Below are 17,461 nucleotides of genomic sequence, written 5' to 3' on the forward strand. Positions count from 1 at the left end.
CCCACTGGCGTGGGGCATTTCTGAATCTGCATGTCTCCCAGGGCTTGGCACAGAATGTCTAGGGCAGTTTTGGGTATGAAACCCAACACTCCTGGTAGTTCCCAAAGTACCTGTGTGTGCCTGAGATTGCTTCGGGTTTTGGGGTGGGAACTGCTGTTTCTGATTTTAATGTACTTTCCCTTGGGAACTTACAGTGTCCTGGTCCCGTGGTTATGGCAGTTGCATGGGTTTTAAGAATTCCTTTTCACAAACACAGAAGCACCTGCCATTGTTGATCTGAAACGGGATCGCCTCAGAGGCAGGGTGACATAGTGGGTAAGAGCCTGGACTCCACATCCAGTCCACGTATGGGTTTGAGTCTCAGCTTCTTTACTCACTAGCTGTGCGACATATTTATAAATTTGCCTCTCTTTCTTTATTTGTAATATGGGAATAATGATCATTGCTGATATTTATTAGCATTTTTTTCGAGCTAGGCTGTTGTAAGAGCTTTACATGTATCAGCTTAGTTAAGACCTACAGTAGCTCTATGAGTTAGTGGTATCATCCGTACTTTACAGGGAGGCACAGAGAGGTCGGTGAGCTACCCAAGGGCATTACAGCCAGCAGGTGGAGAAGCCAGAACTGGAGCCCAGGTGCTCTTGCTCCAACCTCTTTAAACTAATCCCTGCTCTCACAGTGGTGGGGAGAATTAATTGAATGTGTAACACACACACACACTGTGCTTAAGAAGAGTTTGTGGCATCTAGTGTAAATGCTTTAGTGTTTATTATATTATTGGGATTTCAATTGGAAAAATTATGAGTGAATGCAGACTAATGATGGGGTGGGTAGTGCAGCACTAAGAAGGGCAGTAAGTATAGAAATGGCACGAAAATACTGTTTTTGAACTTGGATATGTGATGTTGTTATAAGCACTTCTTGATGTTCCTGTAGGTAAAAATTGAAGATAACACTTTATTAGAAGCAGTAAAATGGTCTGTAGTTGGTTGTTGATTTGGTCAGATTATAGGTTTAATACCTGTTTGGCAAAGGTACCTCTTATCCTTTATCCTTCTTCCCCCATTACATCCTGACTCAGTCATGAAGGAGCTCTCAGGTCCTGGAGGGAAGTCCAAGTAATCAGAGCTCTTCCTATTACTGCAGGACCAGGAAATGTTGTTTAACATAATTAATAGTCCTTTAATTCTGGCACTTACCATCTGAGTTCCACAGGCCTTTTCTCCTGTCACAGATGACAAACAAGTCAATGTCAGTAACTCCTAGAAATTACAAACCTTAGTTTAACTCTAGGCAGGAATTGGTAAATATTCCTCACTTTTAAATAGTGATCTTCATCTTGTTCTGCCTGGAGCAGTCCTGACTTATGCTTGTTGTTCTGACATTATTAGTCCCCCCTTACAGTCTCAAAAGTGGTTTGGATAAATTACATGGTCACTCCACTTTTAAGGCATATTCCTTTTTTTTTTTTTCTTAAACTGACTTAGTTGTGCCTCACTTAAATGAATTTTTTCTACCAAATTAACCTAAGATCTAGCTGGAGTTAATAGCACATTTCTAAAAATTGAAGTCATGGGGTTAAGCATTTTTGATTATTCTTCTGTAGCCTGTAGGTTATAATTTGCAAAATCTATTATAATGATGTCTGGTTTTTGTCATATTCAGTTGCCACTTTTTATGATGCATCATCTTTGATTCTGTCTCTGAGAGACCTGGAAGTTACAAATGCTATTTGAATTAAAAAATCGGGTTCTTTTATTTTTAATCGAAGCATATTACAACAGAAATCATATTAAGTAGGAAGCCTATCCCACACATTATAGGCATTTTATGGGGCTAGTACTATTTTTTAGTCATTAGTCAATACAGTAACAAACTACTTTCTACATTTGTAAAAAGGAGAAAAATATGGTGAATATGAAATTTCTTCTTAATTGAGGTATCAGTATCATTAGGACAAAATAAAATACCAGCGCTCTGATAGGGCGCGGTAACACAATGGACACGGAAAAGCCCGCCCCCACGTGTATTTTGTTTGTGTATTTGTGTGTATGTGGTTTAGTCTTCCTCCTGACCACGGTGCCTTTGTAGTCACCGTTTATTCAACAAAAACAGTATTTGAACTCAAGTAGAAAAGTTAGAAGGTGGGGAAAACTGTTTTTAGTCAGCGGCTTTCTGACCGTACTCCATTACTCTCAGTCTGCCTACCTACTGTTGACAACTGCCGTCAGGTTCCGAAGTCAGTATAAACTGATGCAGGAGACTTACTGTGTTTTCCTTGTTTGGAATTAGGCTCATTAGAAAGTAAATTACTTTTTCGGCTTTGTGTATCCTAAGTGAGACAGGCGTTTCTGTTAGCCTTCCACAGTGAGGACGGGAGCGGGGGCGGGGTATCTGAGGCCGGCTTCCCTGGGTCCGCGGGCAGCCGTGGGCAGGTCTGCAGACTGGACAGCGGGCGGGTACCTGCCCTGCGTGCTAAACAGCTAGGCTGTTTTCTCTCCCTCTTGGTTGCTTATTTCCACCCGTCGTATTGCAGCAGTAACAGCATCTGCTGGGATAGGCTGGTGGAGAGGGTGCCGCTCTCGGCTGATGTAAGAGGGGGTCGCCTAGGCCGTGTGGCTTCTACTCGGGCTGCTTGTCAGCATGGAGTGCAGACGTATTTTTGACGAAGTGGCTTCATTTCATAGCTTCCGTATTTGAAGACAGACCTTAATAGGGAAAGAAAGCTAACGATGTAGCAGTATCTCCAAGCTTTCCTCCCTGTGTTGATGGGCTGAGCTTTGGGAGTTAACCCTGGAGCGTATCTGATACGGTTGAAGCAGAGATACTCAAACCTTTATTTCGAGTTAGTAACTCTGAAGCTTTCTTTCCATGGCATGCTAAAAGTCTATTTTGAACTACAAGGGAAGGAAAGGGGAAGACAAAAGGCAGCGAGATGCTGCTGCTCGGATCACACCCACAATAAGGTGACCACCAGCGTCACCAAGACAGGTCGCTAGGGGGCACCGACAGAAAAAACAGTAGGCGGCGAAGCGGAGACTGCCGCATTCTTGAGGCTCCGCGTGCTTTTTCAGGTCTGTTGTCGTGATTTTAAGTGTCACGCAGTTTTATAAGACTGCCGCAGAGTGAAGCACCTGGACTGGGTGTCACCTCCCCTGACAGCGGCCTCCCAGCGGCTGCTGCTTGGCCCTGTGTCTGCTGAGGTGAAGAACAGGCAGCCGCTGGTTTGCAGAGCGTCTCCAAAGCGCCTGCACCTGAAACAGCAGAGTTGCAAAAAGTAAAAGAATTTTACAGCGGGACAGAAAAGAGCACAGGACTGGTTCAGAGCTTGTGATCTAACTACCGGAAGCACTGTACTTTTTTTTTCTTACATTTTATACACATTAGATAGAAGAAAACAGGGAATTATGTAATCAGAGTGCTTAAAAAGAGACTTCACCCTGACATTCCTTCTAAATTGATCCAAAAAGATAACAGAAATCCTTAATTCTTTGCTTCCTTTTCCTCTTCTTCAGTGTCTACTTTTGTGTCATTTCTTACTGCAGCATCACGTTTTTTATCCTATTTACATGTATTTATAATGTTTATGTTCTGACTTTTTAGGGCACTTACATCGTGATTTATTTATACAGTGGTTGGTCTCTTGGCCAGGGCTTGTGTGGTTACTACATCCTGTCCCTTTATTCTCCCCAACCGGAACTCTCGGTTTGCCTTTCCACACTGTTTCTGTCAGCCCCCTGGGTTAGAGGCCCATCTGTGTAGCAAGTGGCTCAGAGCAGGAAATCAGGAGTCTGATTGTTTTTCCCCTTACAGGCCCCACCCCCTTGTTACAAACAGGTCTTGTGCCTCCACTCTTGCTCCGTGTTGTAGCCCCCAGCCAGGACGCCTCGCCCTGACCCAGTGACGTCCCAGCTCCTTTCTCTAGTGCAGTTGGAACTGCGACTTAGTGCTTAGTTCCTGGAATGAGTCTGCCTGGGTCATATTATGTTCTTTTGTTTTTTTTTTTTTTAAAGGGGGAACCCTGCAAATTTTTCTTTTTAATAGTCTGTTTGTTTATTCATTTATTTTTAGAGAGAGGGGAAAGGAGAAAGAGAGGGAGAGAAATATCACTGTGTGGTTGCCTCTCACTCATGCCCCCAACTGGGGACCGGACGTGCAACTGAGTCATGTGCCCTGACTGGGAATCGAACCAGCGACACTTGGCTCGCAGGAAGTTATACTTTTTCTGTGCCTCAGTATTCTCATATGTAAAACAGGGATAAATAGTAACTGTCTCCTAGAGTTATTGTGAGAGTTAAAGAAGCTCATTCCTGCAGCACCTTTGCGCTCACCAGAGGGCCAAGGTTAGGATTAGAAACTTTCACAGCACAAGTCAGATAAAATTATGGGAGCCCTCTAAATGTAATATTTATGGGAAAGGTCACTCCTAGAAGATTCAATGTTTTAAGGAATTCAAGTCAGATTTCGGTGGAACTTGAATTAAACTCATGATTGATTTCTTTGCCACAAGGTGGCACCATCAGATGGCTTTACATGTTTGGATCATATCTCTAATGCCTTTTTTGGAGCACGTATATTCTCAAACTTATAAAGCCAGTCATTTAGATTCTAGAATTTAGGCGGTGGCTCATGCTTACCTTTGGAGTGTAAAATTCGTAATAATTGTAATCCAGTGCCTGCACGCTTCAGCCAAGTTCTCATGTCTTCCCACCCTCACAGAGCTCCTTTTGAAGTCATTGGAGCTCCCCGTGCTGAGCATTTCGTGGGGGTGCAGAGCAAGGTGAGAGTTTGGGACCACTAAGTTAAATAAGTATTTTAAATACAGTTAGTTACATTATCCATCAAATTAAGTATTTCTTACGTTTATTATGGAATAGAACACTAGAGGGCAGCATTTACCCTTTTTCCATGTTTATCTTCATCCAGGCTCTGAAAACCTCTTCAATGTTGCATGCATTTTTGAAAATGAATATGGTTTGATGGGTTTAAGGTGTGGGACATGTATCGATGACAAAGCCATGTTTGGGATTGCTCCATATTTTTTGCAGTGAGGTGATCTTTTAATTTAGTTTGTATTAGTTGGGGACTTAACATGCTTATCTAAGTTGGAGAAAATTCTAAAGACAAAAATATGTTAACTAGCTTTAAAAGGAGATTGTTACTAATGTAGACTCAGTGTTTCCTGAACTTCTGGTAAGCACAAATAAAATGTTGAAAGTCTGGCAGCGCCAGTGAGTATTTAAGGCTTCAACAGAGGGACTTTGAAATATATAACTGGTCCCCCCTGCCACCCGTGGTCACAGAAACAGATTTGTTTACTTTGCTTACCCAGCGTCAGATGCAGCAATTCATATCGAACAGGTATAAACATTTCTATTATAAGCCTGGGTCTGGCCAGGTTTCTGTTTGTGAATCAGATTTTACCATCTGATATTGGAACCCAGGAATTCATTAGTAAAGGGAAAGTAAAATTTGGTATCAGTTGCATTTGATACTAGGCTAAACTTTCAGCTAATGTACAAGTCCTTTAGGTAAATAAAATCAGTAAATGTGACTGTGGGGCCCGAAAGGTGACCTTTACAATCTTGTCAAACCCTGAGTGTTTACGAAAACAAAACAAAAAAAGCAAAACCCCTAAAAAAATTACAGTTGAAGATTTAGCATAAAATGTGAATTGTCATAGAAGATATCACAAAATAGCTAATTTTCAAAATAGATTTTTTACTTGAAACCTATTTCCTGGCTTAAAAAAAAAAAGTTTAATTACATGCACACGTAACTTTCTGATTTGTCAAAATTTGGAACACAGCCTGGCCTTCTAGAAACTGGCCCTTTGGGTGTACTGAAAGCCGCCTGTCTGCCTCTGTTTGTCAGGTCATCCTCGGACACTACAGCTGGCTCTCCTACGACGATGTCTTCATCGGCGCTTTTAATTTTGGAAACGGCCTACAGACGCTGGGTCAGAAACCGAAGACCAACATCGCCATCTTCTGTGAGACCAGGGCCGAGTGGATGGTGGCCGCCCAGGCGTGCTTCATGTACAACTTCCAGCGTACGTGCGCCTGCCTGTCCGCTGGGGGGCGGCCCGTGCTGTTCCGGGGGAGAGGGCACCGACACATGTCACAGACACTTCACTGTGACGGGATTAAAGTCCCCGTGGTATTTTCCACCTTGCGTTCAGTCAGCGGAGAGCCTCTTGTTATAACGTCGGGCTATTGCTCTGTTCTGGAAAAGGAACCCGTTGAGGAACAGATGGGGCAGTCGCTCTAGTAAGGGGACGTCTGGGTGGAGGGAGCTGAGCACACACACTGCTGCCACCCCTCGGACTTCCCCTTGCAGGCAGTGTCCTTCTGTCACGTCACTGCTATCAGGAGTAACAGTTGGCCCCTAAGACACTTGCAGTACTTGCACCCAGGGGCTGGGCTAAGCGATAGAAAATTTTTATATTGTAACTATATTTGAGGGGTATTCACCACGCCTTAACCTGTGACGTAGTCCTGGAAGCTTCGTTGAGCGGTCTTGGTGCCAAAAGGTGATGCTAAGTAGGGACATTGTCTTACTCTTTAGATGAAACAGAAGAGATACTTTTACGAGGTTCTTGCTGTAAATGCCTTTACTTTTTTTTTTTTTTTTTAATTGCCATACCTTTTTATTTTCACAAGTTTAGGTTTACAAAATGTTTCTTTTGAGTAGCTTTAAAATAATTATCTCGTAAAGCCACTGTACGTCTAACTCTTGAGTTAGGCAGAAAACAAGAAGAAGAAAACCGCCTTATTTAATTTCAGCATTTCTAAGAATGTTTTTCTTTAGATTTTCTGCTTTAGAATAAGCAGCATGACACTTCTTCATACTATTTCTATAATGTATAATACCTGAAATCTGATCTCCAGCGGGTTATATCTTACGGTATATTTATTTGTGTGTTTTAGTACCAATTAGTTAACAACTAAGACTTGACAGCTTAGAAATTGGGTATAATTACTTCCTATATGACATTCCCACAGAAACATTTGTAGGTGAAACAAAATAAAATAAAATAAATTTTTTAATTTTAAAATATTGGGAGTCTTAGGGGAAATTAGGGAAGGGCCAGTAGGCATCATGTTAATTAGCATATTAAAATAATTTGGGAAAACATAGCACAGTCAGATCATAAACTATGGACCTAATGCTTTAGGATTCAGTAAGCGCCATTATGATTCCTGTCTGCTTTCGAAGGCGTTACTTAGTTTAGTGCACCCACCAAGTGTTCGCTATTTGACTTGCCCTTCTTTTCCCTGTAGTTGTTACGTTGTATGCGACTCTGGGAGGCCCGGCAATTGTTCATGGATTAAATGAGACAGAGGTGACAAACATCATTACTAGTAAAGAACTTCTGCAAACGAAGTTGAAGGTGAGGACTGGAGGGTTTTTTCTTTAAATAACTGTCTCATACTTTAGAATGTTTAGTGTCATGAGCTCTATTATTGATACTTAGCTCTTTTATGATCTTTAAAATCCTTAATATGTCTGTAAAGTTATATGACTATCATAATTTTATCCCCTTAGAAAAGAAAAAGTAGATTTCATGTATACAAACAACTACTGCAGAGAGGTAACAAGGTAATTGTTAATGTGTCCATATATAAGGTGAAGGGATTACAGCATTTCTTTATTGTGCTCAGCTATTTTCTAGGCTATTTTTAATGAGTTTGTAATTTTGATGGTTTATTTTTAAACTAGTAATTTTATTTCTGAAGCAGTGAGTCATGAGTTTTTAGAATTTTTTTTTTAAATAGGAAAAAGACTATGAAACTAAGGAAAAATGGATTTCTTTAATTTCTAGACATCTCCCTGTGAAAACAATAATTTCTGATTAAAAAAAAAAAAAACGAGTTTGTAAGTGAATTCCATCCCCTTCCCCTGTATCCTTAGTCTCTTGCTCCTTGAGGGAGTTTGGCTTCCCTGCAGTTCAGGCAGCCTGTGTTTACGGGCCCATTTGTGAGGAAGTAACTCTGTTGATTAGGGTTTTACCAAAGAACTGGGATACACACAGTAAATCTAATGCTATAAAATAGTAATTGAAATTTCAGACCAATATTTCTCTATCTTAAAAGGTGGTCTTCCTACCAGTGTACCCCCTGCCCCCCTTTTTGAAGTAAGAAATTTGTAACTCACTGAATATGATAAACTGCTTTTCTTGTGTCCTGGACCATGTACTGAACTGTGTCATGAATGATGAACATGATGAACACTTGTGTTGTTCCAGGATATAGTTTCTTTAGTCCCACGCCTGCGGCACATCATCACAGTGGATGGCAAGCCACCGACCTGGTCCGAGTTCCCCAAGGGCGTCATCGTGCACACCATGGCCGCAGTGCAGGCCCTGGGAGCCAAGGCCGGCACGGGTAGGTCACTGCTCCCAGAGTCTGTGTGTGTTCTGCAGGGACCCTGTTCTCCAGAATCATTTCTGAACTATTGTTTGGGAAGTCAGGGTACGGCAGGGATACCTCATCTACCTTATCAAGAGAGGTTTAAGGACACATGGACATCCAGTTACGAATGTTCTGACTAGTATTTATTTGAAATTAGTTTGAAATACGTTTTACTTGGTACAGTTTTTCTCTTTCCTTTTTCTGATAGTTTTGGATGGTTTAAAGTTAGTTTTATAAATAGTGGCATTATACTTGTCCTGTGAATTATCCGTGAGTGTTAAAAGATAGCTAAACTTAGATCCCTCCTTTTGCTCCCTGTTCCAACTGTTCCTCTTCTGGAGATGCATCTGTTTATCCTCCAACTAGCACACCTAGGCACGGTGACTCAGGAAGTTCCTCCTCTCAAATCTGCATCAGAGGTTGTTAGTGAGTACCCTGGCGCTCGGGGGTGTCGGAGAGAGCTGCTTGGAGCCTGAGGCTGTATTCCCTTTATAGTTGGAAATTAGTGAAAAATCAGTGTAAGCATTGGCTCAGCTCTGGAATGGGGTTATGCTGACGTTCATTTGGGGCAGATTGAATTTTAGGTGCTGGTGGGAAATTCAGGTGTCGCTGTCTAGTGGGCAGTGGCGTATACACGCTGGGTACTCTGGAGTTAAGTTTGGAGTTGAGATTTAGAAGCCAGAGCAGGTAGGTTTTTTTTTTTCCTTTCTTTTTTCCACCAAGGGTATAGAACCTCCCAGTTCACATGGAGGGGCATAGCCACAGCCCCCAGAGGCGACAAGATCTGCTTGCCATCAGCTTCGGTGCTTGGCAGTTAGGTTTTCATTAGAGCTGTGGAGTAGGCGAGGCTCCCGCACAGGGGATGGTGCGTTCAGATGCCACCGGGACTGGCGAGCGGGGAAGGAGGAGACGTGTGTCAGCGAGGCCTCACAGGGCCAGGTGACGCGGGTTGCAGGGCCGTCCTAGTTGGCACATGTCATCTCAGAGAGCAATGTGCAAGACGTGGTGGGACGGAGGAGCGGGCGGCACGCTAGGAAGTGAGGGCTTGAATGAGAACCGCTGTGCAGGTGGAGAGCGAGCGTTCCCTGGGGAACGGGTTGGGCGTTTGCCCTCCCTCTCCGTGTGTAAGTCCGCACTTAGGGTGGCTCCGGGGCTAATTCAGGCGGATCATCCATCAGTGCCACCCACAGCCACCTGTCCGCGTGTCCTGCGTCTCCTCTGTGGGGTGCTGGCTGCTGCCCTTAGGCTGGTGCACACGGAGGACATTGTCGTTTAGTCCAGGATTCCCAGGGCAGCCAAGTGCTTGACCGCTGAGGCAGAGGACATTTTTAGCAAATGCCTAGATGCCCTTCCTTCCTTGTCCAACCACGCCACTTTTTAGGTGAGTTGCTGGAACAGCTTTTGGCCTTCGTACCGCCTTTCTTCCCTTTCTTGAGTTAGGGAGCCACACAGCAGCCAGAGTGACCCTGTCCAGGGCGATGACAATTCCGTCATCAAAACAGCGTTGCTTTCCACCCCAGAGCTCAGTCCTGCGTCGTTAGGGGGGCCCTGCGTGGGGCTCTGCGTGGGCCCGGCCACCGCTCCACCCTCGGTTCCTGCCTCCTTCCCCTGCTCACCTCGTGCCCGTCCCACTGCTGCTGCTCTCCGGGGGCCACACGTTCCTACCAGGGCCTTCGCCCGCGGTTCTCTTCCGCTTGAAGCAGTCTCCCCATCCCAGGGTTTTCCTGCCTCCCTTTCTCGTGTTCTCAGGTCTTTACTAAAATATCAGCTCCCCAGGAGGCCTCCCCTGACTTCCCGTCTGCACAGCTTCTCCTGTACCTTCTTACCTTGTCTCGCTTTGTTTGTCTTCATAGCTCGTGTTGTATTACAGACTTATATGTGTGTCTGTCCCAACGGATTAAATGTTTCTTTTTATTTTTTTAAAGATAATCTTTTTTAAAAAATAATTTATTTGTCTGTTTATTTATTTATTTTATTTGTAGAAAGAGGGGAAAGGAGAGAGGGAGAGAAACATCACTGTGTGGTTGCCTCTCACTCGCACCCCTAACTGGGGACCTGGCAGGCAACCGAGTCATGTGCCCTGACTGGGAATCGAACCAGCGACACTTGGCTCGCAGGCCAATGCTCAATCCCCTGAGCCACAGCAGCCAGGGCTTAAATGTTTCTTATGTGCAGGGACTTGTCTTTTGGTTGACTTCTGTATGGTTACAATGAATAATTGTTGAATTGAGTTAGTAACCAAGTGATTTTGACAAAATTGGTGCTTTGACTAAATTTCTCAGAATATGTGTGTGTGTGTGTTTTTCTCCAATCCAGAAAACAAACCTCAGAGCACACCGGCACCCTCGGATGTCGCAGTCATCATGTACACAAGTGGATCCACAGGACTGCCCAAGGGGGTCATGATCTCCCACAGCAACATCATTGCCGGCATCACGGGGATGGCGGAAAGGATTCCAGGACTGGGGTATGTCGTGGTGAACCAACGGCAGCGTTTGTGACGTTCAGTCACGTAGGGTTAAGGACGTCCTGTGGAGTCCGTTTACCGCAGGCGTTGCCTTCAAAAAAAGGACATTACAATTAATTACAGAATAGTCGTGAAATTTTACAATACAGTCTTTCGATATCCTTGTTGACAGTTAATATTTTTACTTTAAATGCCAATTTTAACTGACTTAAATTTCTTACTTTAAATTACTGTATTTAATCAGTTGGTGTTGCCTCTATAGTCATTTTTATACTTAAATATGTTATAATTCAGGTGAAGAAATAGCTCACTATATCCAGTAAGTGTTTACTGAGATTCTGAAGACAGATTCCAGGAGCAGAGTATATATTGAATATATACTCTGATACACAGACACCCATATACACTTTCTTATGTAAGGTATAGTTTATCATTTATAATTTAATGTAGCTCTCAGAACAGGAGTCTCTTCTGTAAGATTCCTGGCAGACTCTTGTGGATTCTGTTTGGACTCTGCATGGTAGCCCCCCCCCCCCCCCCCCCCCCCAGCTTTAGAGAGCATTTTCTCCTGGGATTTCTTCTGTCCTTCTAAAGAACGCTTTCATTTTTGACCCCGTCTTTTATTTCTCCTGCCTTAGGCCTTCGCTTGTGCAGCACTTAGAACGAGTTAGTGGTAGGACTGGGCACGGGGCCGCTTGCTTAGAGTGTCCACCTCCTTGGTTCTAGGTGGAACTGGAGGTTTTTTCCCCGGCACCCCCAGTGCCTGTCTGTCTGTGTGTCTCTGTGCCTCTCGCTCTCCTCCCAACAGCCTCCACCACCTCGAGCAGCGTCACATCGCTGCTCTGGGGGCCCGTCCATGTGCTGCGTCTCCAGCTTGGCCCCGCTGCTGCCACTTCCAGCAGAGCGAGCACCTGACAGCCGCTCTGCTCTCTCCCTTTCCTTTCAGGGAGGAAGACGTTTACATCGGATACTTGCCTCTGGCCCACGTTTTAGAGTTAAGTGCTGAGCTCGTCTGTCTTTCTCACGGATGCCGCATTGGCTACTCTTCACCACAGACTTTAGCTGATCAGGTAAATTCAATGTCTGTTACTTGAGGTACTAAAAAGCCATAATCACTTTTAACACATTTTTCCCATCAGTTTAACAATATATTTTGAAGATGACAGTTAATTATTTTAGAATAATGACGTGCCTTTTATTTATTTGTTTGTTTATTTATTTTGGATGAATAAGAGTTTTATTAATACATTCTCAAGGGAGAGAAGGGGCCTGCTTAGGGTGACAAGAAGGGCTCAGCATAGAAGAAGCAACAGGAGAGCCCAGGCCGGGCTGCCTTAGCTCACTGGGAAGTCAGAGAAAAGGGGCTTTGGGGACAGGGTCAGGGGGTCTGCCTGGGACGAGCTGCCAGCTGCCCATCGCCTTAGAGCTTAGGAGAGGGTGCCTGTGAAGGAAGGAGTTGGGGGAGAGGAAGAAGAAGGGAAGGGAATGGTGCTGCTGCTCCCCACAGGGAGAGCACATGCATAATAATCACTTGCCTTTTAATTACTATTTAGAATATAAGTAAATTAAAATGATAAATTTATAATATGCTTTTTTGGTTAAGACCTCCGTTGAGTTTTTACAACAAGAATCACTTTATATAGATCACCTTTTCTTTCCGTAGTCTTCAAAAATAAAAAAAGGAAGCAGAGGGGATACATCCATGCTGAAGCCGACACTGATGGCCGCGGTTCCGGTAAGAATCGCCCACTAATTAATACTGAGTTCTAAGAACCATAATCTGCGACAGAACATAAATGCTAGCGGAGACGGTGCTGCTGTCAAGGGAGTTTATGTGGGATTTATTTTTTATTGATTTCCTGTATTGCTTTAGGCTCTACAGATTTATTCAGTCCTGTTTTATCTTTTTTTTTTCCCAGCTTCTCTGTGTATTATCATATTATCAGCTCTTTTCTCTGAATAGCTTCTTGTTCAAATTATTTTCATGAGGTTTGTTTGCTATAAGTAGAAACCTGAAGCTCAGCAGGAGATAGGGGAGAAGGTTTAAGATCCCCTGTTTCGAAGCAAATGGTATAGTGACCTCCTGAGTCCTCAGGGGAAGTCTGACTTAGGCACCACAGAGTGACAAGAGGTTGGTGCCACTTGGAAAGCCCTGTGCATCCTTATATGACATGACAGCAGGTGTGGGGAGGGGCCGGAGAGGGAGGGCGCTGGAAATGAGACACAGTGGTGGTTGCTTCTTAGTGCAAGTTGGGTGTGTCTTTCTGGTTTTGTTTGAAGGTGTTGGGAATTATGATCAGATAGTTGAGCACTCACATCTAAGCATAATTACATAGTTCCAAAATCAATATAAATGACCCCAACAGTTTTAGGATTTTTATAGGTATATAGTTTCCTTAGTAACATCTTATTTTAAATTTTCAGTTCATGTAAGAACTAAATATTATTTAAAATAGTGGAGGGAAAAACTGTTTGGAGTCACTGAGGTACACTTCCTAGCAGTACAGGCCAAGCGAGCAGAATGCAGTGCAGACAAAGAGCATTCCCCGGGGGCAGCACTGAAAGGCAAAAGCCAACCAAAATATCCCCGAAGAGCAGGGAATGTGGCACTCTGTAACCCAGACCTTCTCGTATAGTTGTTTATTTACTAAGTGAGTTTAGTTTTTAGTTCAGAATAAATAAGGTAAAGAAGAAAAGTAATATAAAAACTCAGTATCGTAGTGCTATGTTACTGCCCCGACACACTTATGTCTGTTTTTTTTAACTATTCATGAGCATTCAGATATATTTTTTGCTATTAAAAATTTTTACAGAAACCTCATTTTAAAACTTAATTTGTGGCTGTATTTTAAAAATGTGTTCCTGATAAAATATCTTTTAAAATGTCTCAGTATTGATAGAAATATTAATCTGATGTGAAGATTTTAATATGTATAAGGCAGCTGATAGCATTATTAACTGTATTAACTCATTTTTATTCATCTAGGAAATCATGGATCGAATCTACAAAAATGTCATGAATAAAGTAAATGAAATGAGTAGTTTTCAACGTAACCTGTTTATTCTGGCCTATAATTACAAAATGGAACAGATTTCAAAGGGGCGAAGTACTCCACTGTGTGACAGGTAAGTAAAGACTCTCCCTCTTGATAATTGAGTCATTTTGTTCACATTAATAGGCCTGTTTAATGGAGGTAGTTGTAAGGAGTAAATTTATTTTTAGAGGTCAGAGGAACTCTTTTAAAAAATCTGTCTTGCATAAGAATATGAGTAATTTTAAAAGATTGCCATTTTACCTGAAGATTTACACTTACAATTTTACTTAATATAATAGTGTGCTTATATTTTGTATGGGCACTTACGTGATTTTAATTATTTTGAGAAATAGTTTCTCTTTGCCTTTAAATTTATTTCATATGAATATAAAGTGCCAATCAAGTATGATTAAATGTCTTGTGTTTAAACAGGCCTATTAATTTTGTATTTTTGTAGTGCTAATAGAAAGTAGATTTAATTATAAAATAGTTTAGAATTTAGAAAATGAAAATACGGCAGTCAGATTATTTTTATGGGAATATACAGTTTCCAAATGCTTCACTTTATTTAAAACTTTATAAGTTATTTCCTGCCTTACTTTTAGTTATCTCTTTAGCGAGATATATAACCTACCTTGTAAAACCTGTTAATATTGTTTTTTTTAATGATTTCCACTTGGTCTTTGCCTTTTTCAAAGTTACTTAACAAAAAGCACCCTTCCTTCTTTTGATCAAGGTAGAAAGTAATCTTTTTTTATTAGTGTATTTTCAGAAACATATCAATTAGGTATTCGAATTGTTCTTTTTTAAATTAATCAGATAATTTGTAAATAATAAAGATGTTGGAACTTGAATTAGTGAAATTTTTAGAAAAGTTAGATAGTTGTATATATACACATTTCTAATGAAGTAAGCTAAAGTAAAAAATTACTTTTAATGCTCAGTTTTATAAACATACAATAGGATTATTCAGTATTAATATAATATGTATTATATAATGATATAAAACAGATGGCTGTGCCCATTAACAAGGGCTTTCCATTATACAAAATTAAACCAGACAACTTTGAATTCAACTATTATTTGAAAAAAATTTTTAAAGAAGATCATGTATTTTTTACTTGGTTCAACTTTTAAAAATTAAGATTAAGTAGTGGGTCAAGATAATCTCTTGAATTGGGTGTGTGGCCTTGGATAAGTCACTAAAAATATCAAAATTGGGAGATGAGTCTAAATGACTTGGGAAATCCCGTTCAGCTTTACAATCCTGTGTTTCTCTAATTTTTTTTTTTTAGATTTATTTTCCGGAAAGTTCGAAGCTTGCTAGGTGGACATATTCGGCTTCTGCTGTGTGGAGGCGCTCCGCTTTCTGCAGCCACACAGCGCTTCATGAATATCTGTTTTTGCTGTTCCGTCGGGCAGGGCTACGGGCTCACTGAGTCTGCGGGCGCTGGAACGATCACAGAAGGTCAGGTTCCCCCGCGGGCGGAGGGTCCGGCTGAGGCTGGATGCAGCTCCATGCGTTTTTTTGGTATGGGTGGTTTTCTGCAAATATATAGGAGAAGAGGGGTTAAGATATTTGTTTAACACAATAATGGTAAATCCATGTTATGTGATTATTTAAGGTTTTAGAATGTATTACATCTAATAGTAATTCATCTAGAGGAGTGTTTCATATTTAAATTAGGTAATATTAAAAAAACTAGCATTCTGGAAGGAGACTTTAGTAAAAAGTATTGGCCGTATTGTATACATTTATAACATTAGTTATTAAGTTCTGTTTATATAGAAAACTAAATGTGTTTTGTCTAGTTTAGGTATGTGTATTGAAGCTCTAATTCAGAAATGTTTCTTGGGGGAAGGGGTGTTTGTGTAAGTATGGAGAGAAAGGTCTATATAATATAATTTTCAGAGCTTATCATGATGATATGGCTGGGGTTGTGATCTGCTCCCCAGGTAGTTCCCAGATGAATTTTATAGCACCTCATGTATCTCTTTTATAGGACAAAGTTACTTTGCTTCTTAGTACTAGAAAAAGCTATGTTTCTACTTTGTATTTTCTAGATATTGATAGATATTACACCCCTTCACTGCCGATTTTCTCACTTACCTTGAGTACTTCTGTGTACTATTTTTATGCATTACTCCTGTAAGTACAGGAGTATTCTGTTTTCAATTATGTTCTCTGTATTTTATATATTTTTGGAAGCTACTTCTAAGTTTTGTTTTGTAGGAAATAAACAAGTAGTCTTTAAGTACATATATGATTCCTTTTTTCCTGAGGATCTTAATTTTTTCTGTTTTTAAGATTCACTTTGAAAGTATGATTAATCAGTGACTTTGTAAGTAAACCTCTGTAAAGTGTTAAAGATAGGCATTTTCTTTTTGCTATTTCAACGGTCTTTGAAGAGGAAACACAATGCAGTAGGAATTTATAATGGTGGGTTCTTCTCTCAGGCTCTTGAAAGTTAGTGATCTTACTCTGGAGCCTGCCTTTGAACCCTGGTTGCATGAACTTAAACGGGGTACGACAGCGTAACTCCTGTGGGGGAGGCTTCTGCGATCTCACGTGGAAAGAGTGGCGCGTGGGAGAGCACAGGAGAGCTGCTTGGTACTGCAGCGCTGTGGGTCTGATACAATGGAATAGGTGCACACCACTCTGCTCCATCACTTCCTAAGATAGGGGCTTCGAACTCATGAACCAGGCAGCTGCTTAAGGGGAGAAGCAGGCCCTGAGGCAGGAAACCTCGATGGGTAAGGAGTCTGGGGAACTGGAGCAGCTGTTCCCATCAAATGAGGACAACAGCTGCTGCTGCTGCGCTGGGACGGGGGATTCCTGGAGAGTCCACCTTTGTACATAAAATGTCTTGATTGTTTAAATGTCAGTGATCAATTTAGATTAAAAACAAAAGAGAACTCAGGGTGGACCACACAGCCTGTGGTTCACCAGTTTGTGACTTCTGCTTTTAAGGATTCTCTGGATATACCTAAGATTTAGGACAAGTCATTGTTTTTGGTAATTTAGAAAAATGGAGCAGTTTATTAACTACTGTAATCAAGGACTTTCTTCTTTTGCATTTTAGTGTGGGACTACAACACTGGCCGAGTGGGGGCGCCGCTGGTTTGCTGTGAAATCAAATTAAAGAACTGGGAGGAAGGTAACACATGTTCTCCTGCAGAGCCTTAAAGTGTCTCGAATTACGTGTCAGAATTGGTGGTGTGCTTCATTTTCCTCCGTATTTGAGGATATAAAATTACAAGTGCTTATTTTTGTCCTTTGTAATACATATATTTTATCTCGAGCTGTATGACCGCATTTACTTTGCTTGTTTCAAAGATGATACTGAAGAGTTTATAACTTTTTATTTTCCTTAGTATTTTATTATAGAAATACAAGAATTATAGAACAAATTGGGAGATGTACTAAAAGTAAATTATGTCAGTTAATTAGGAATTTTCATAACTTTTATTTTCTAGAAGCAAATTTATAAAATTTATTCTATGAAATCAGAGATTTTTACTTTTTTTTTTTTTTGTCTTTTCCC

At 41.4% G+C, this 17,461-nt stretch overlaps 1 protein-coding gene and 1 non-coding gene across 2 annotated transcripts in view; one reads left to right on the top strand and one right to left on the bottom strand.

Annotated features, from left to right (window-relative positions):
* Positions 1–17,461, top strand: part of ACSL3 (acyl-CoA synthetase long chain family member 3) — a 56,533-nt gene that overhangs the window by 29,818 nt on the left and 9,254 nt on the right. Inside the window, exons 3-11 of the mRNA XM_090284624.1 lie at positions 5,875–6,052; positions 7,284–7,393; positions 8,249–8,387; positions 10,731–10,881; positions 11,828–11,951; positions 12,545–12,616; positions 13,868–14,007; positions 15,212–15,384; positions 17,000–17,074. Of these exons, the coding sequence (XP_090140750.1) occupies positions 5,875–6,052; positions 7,284–7,393; positions 8,249–8,387; positions 10,731–10,881; positions 11,828–11,951; positions 12,545–12,616; positions 13,868–14,007; positions 15,212–15,384; positions 17,000–17,074 (1,162 nt within the window). The remainder of the gene's footprint in view (positions 1–5,874; positions 6,053–7,283; positions 7,394–8,248; positions 8,388–10,730; positions 10,882–11,827; positions 11,952–12,544; positions 12,617–13,867; positions 14,008–15,211; positions 15,385–16,999; positions 17,075–17,461) is intronic.
* On the bottom strand, positions 9,137–9,249 carry LOC150022721 (small nucleolar RNA SNORA68). The gene has a single exon (XR_016513644.1). It is a non-coding gene; the product is annotated as a small nucleolar RNA SNORA68 (small nucleolar RNA).

The sequence above is a fragment of the Furipterus horrens genome, unplaced genomic scaffold (genome assembly GCF_987537825.1).
Source record: "Furipterus horrens unplaced genomic scaffold, mFurHor1.1.pri manual_scaffold_1, whole genome shotgun sequence".
NCBI classification, from domain to species: Eukaryota; Metazoa; Chordata; class Mammalia; order Chiroptera; family Furipteridae; genus Furipterus; species Furipterus horrens.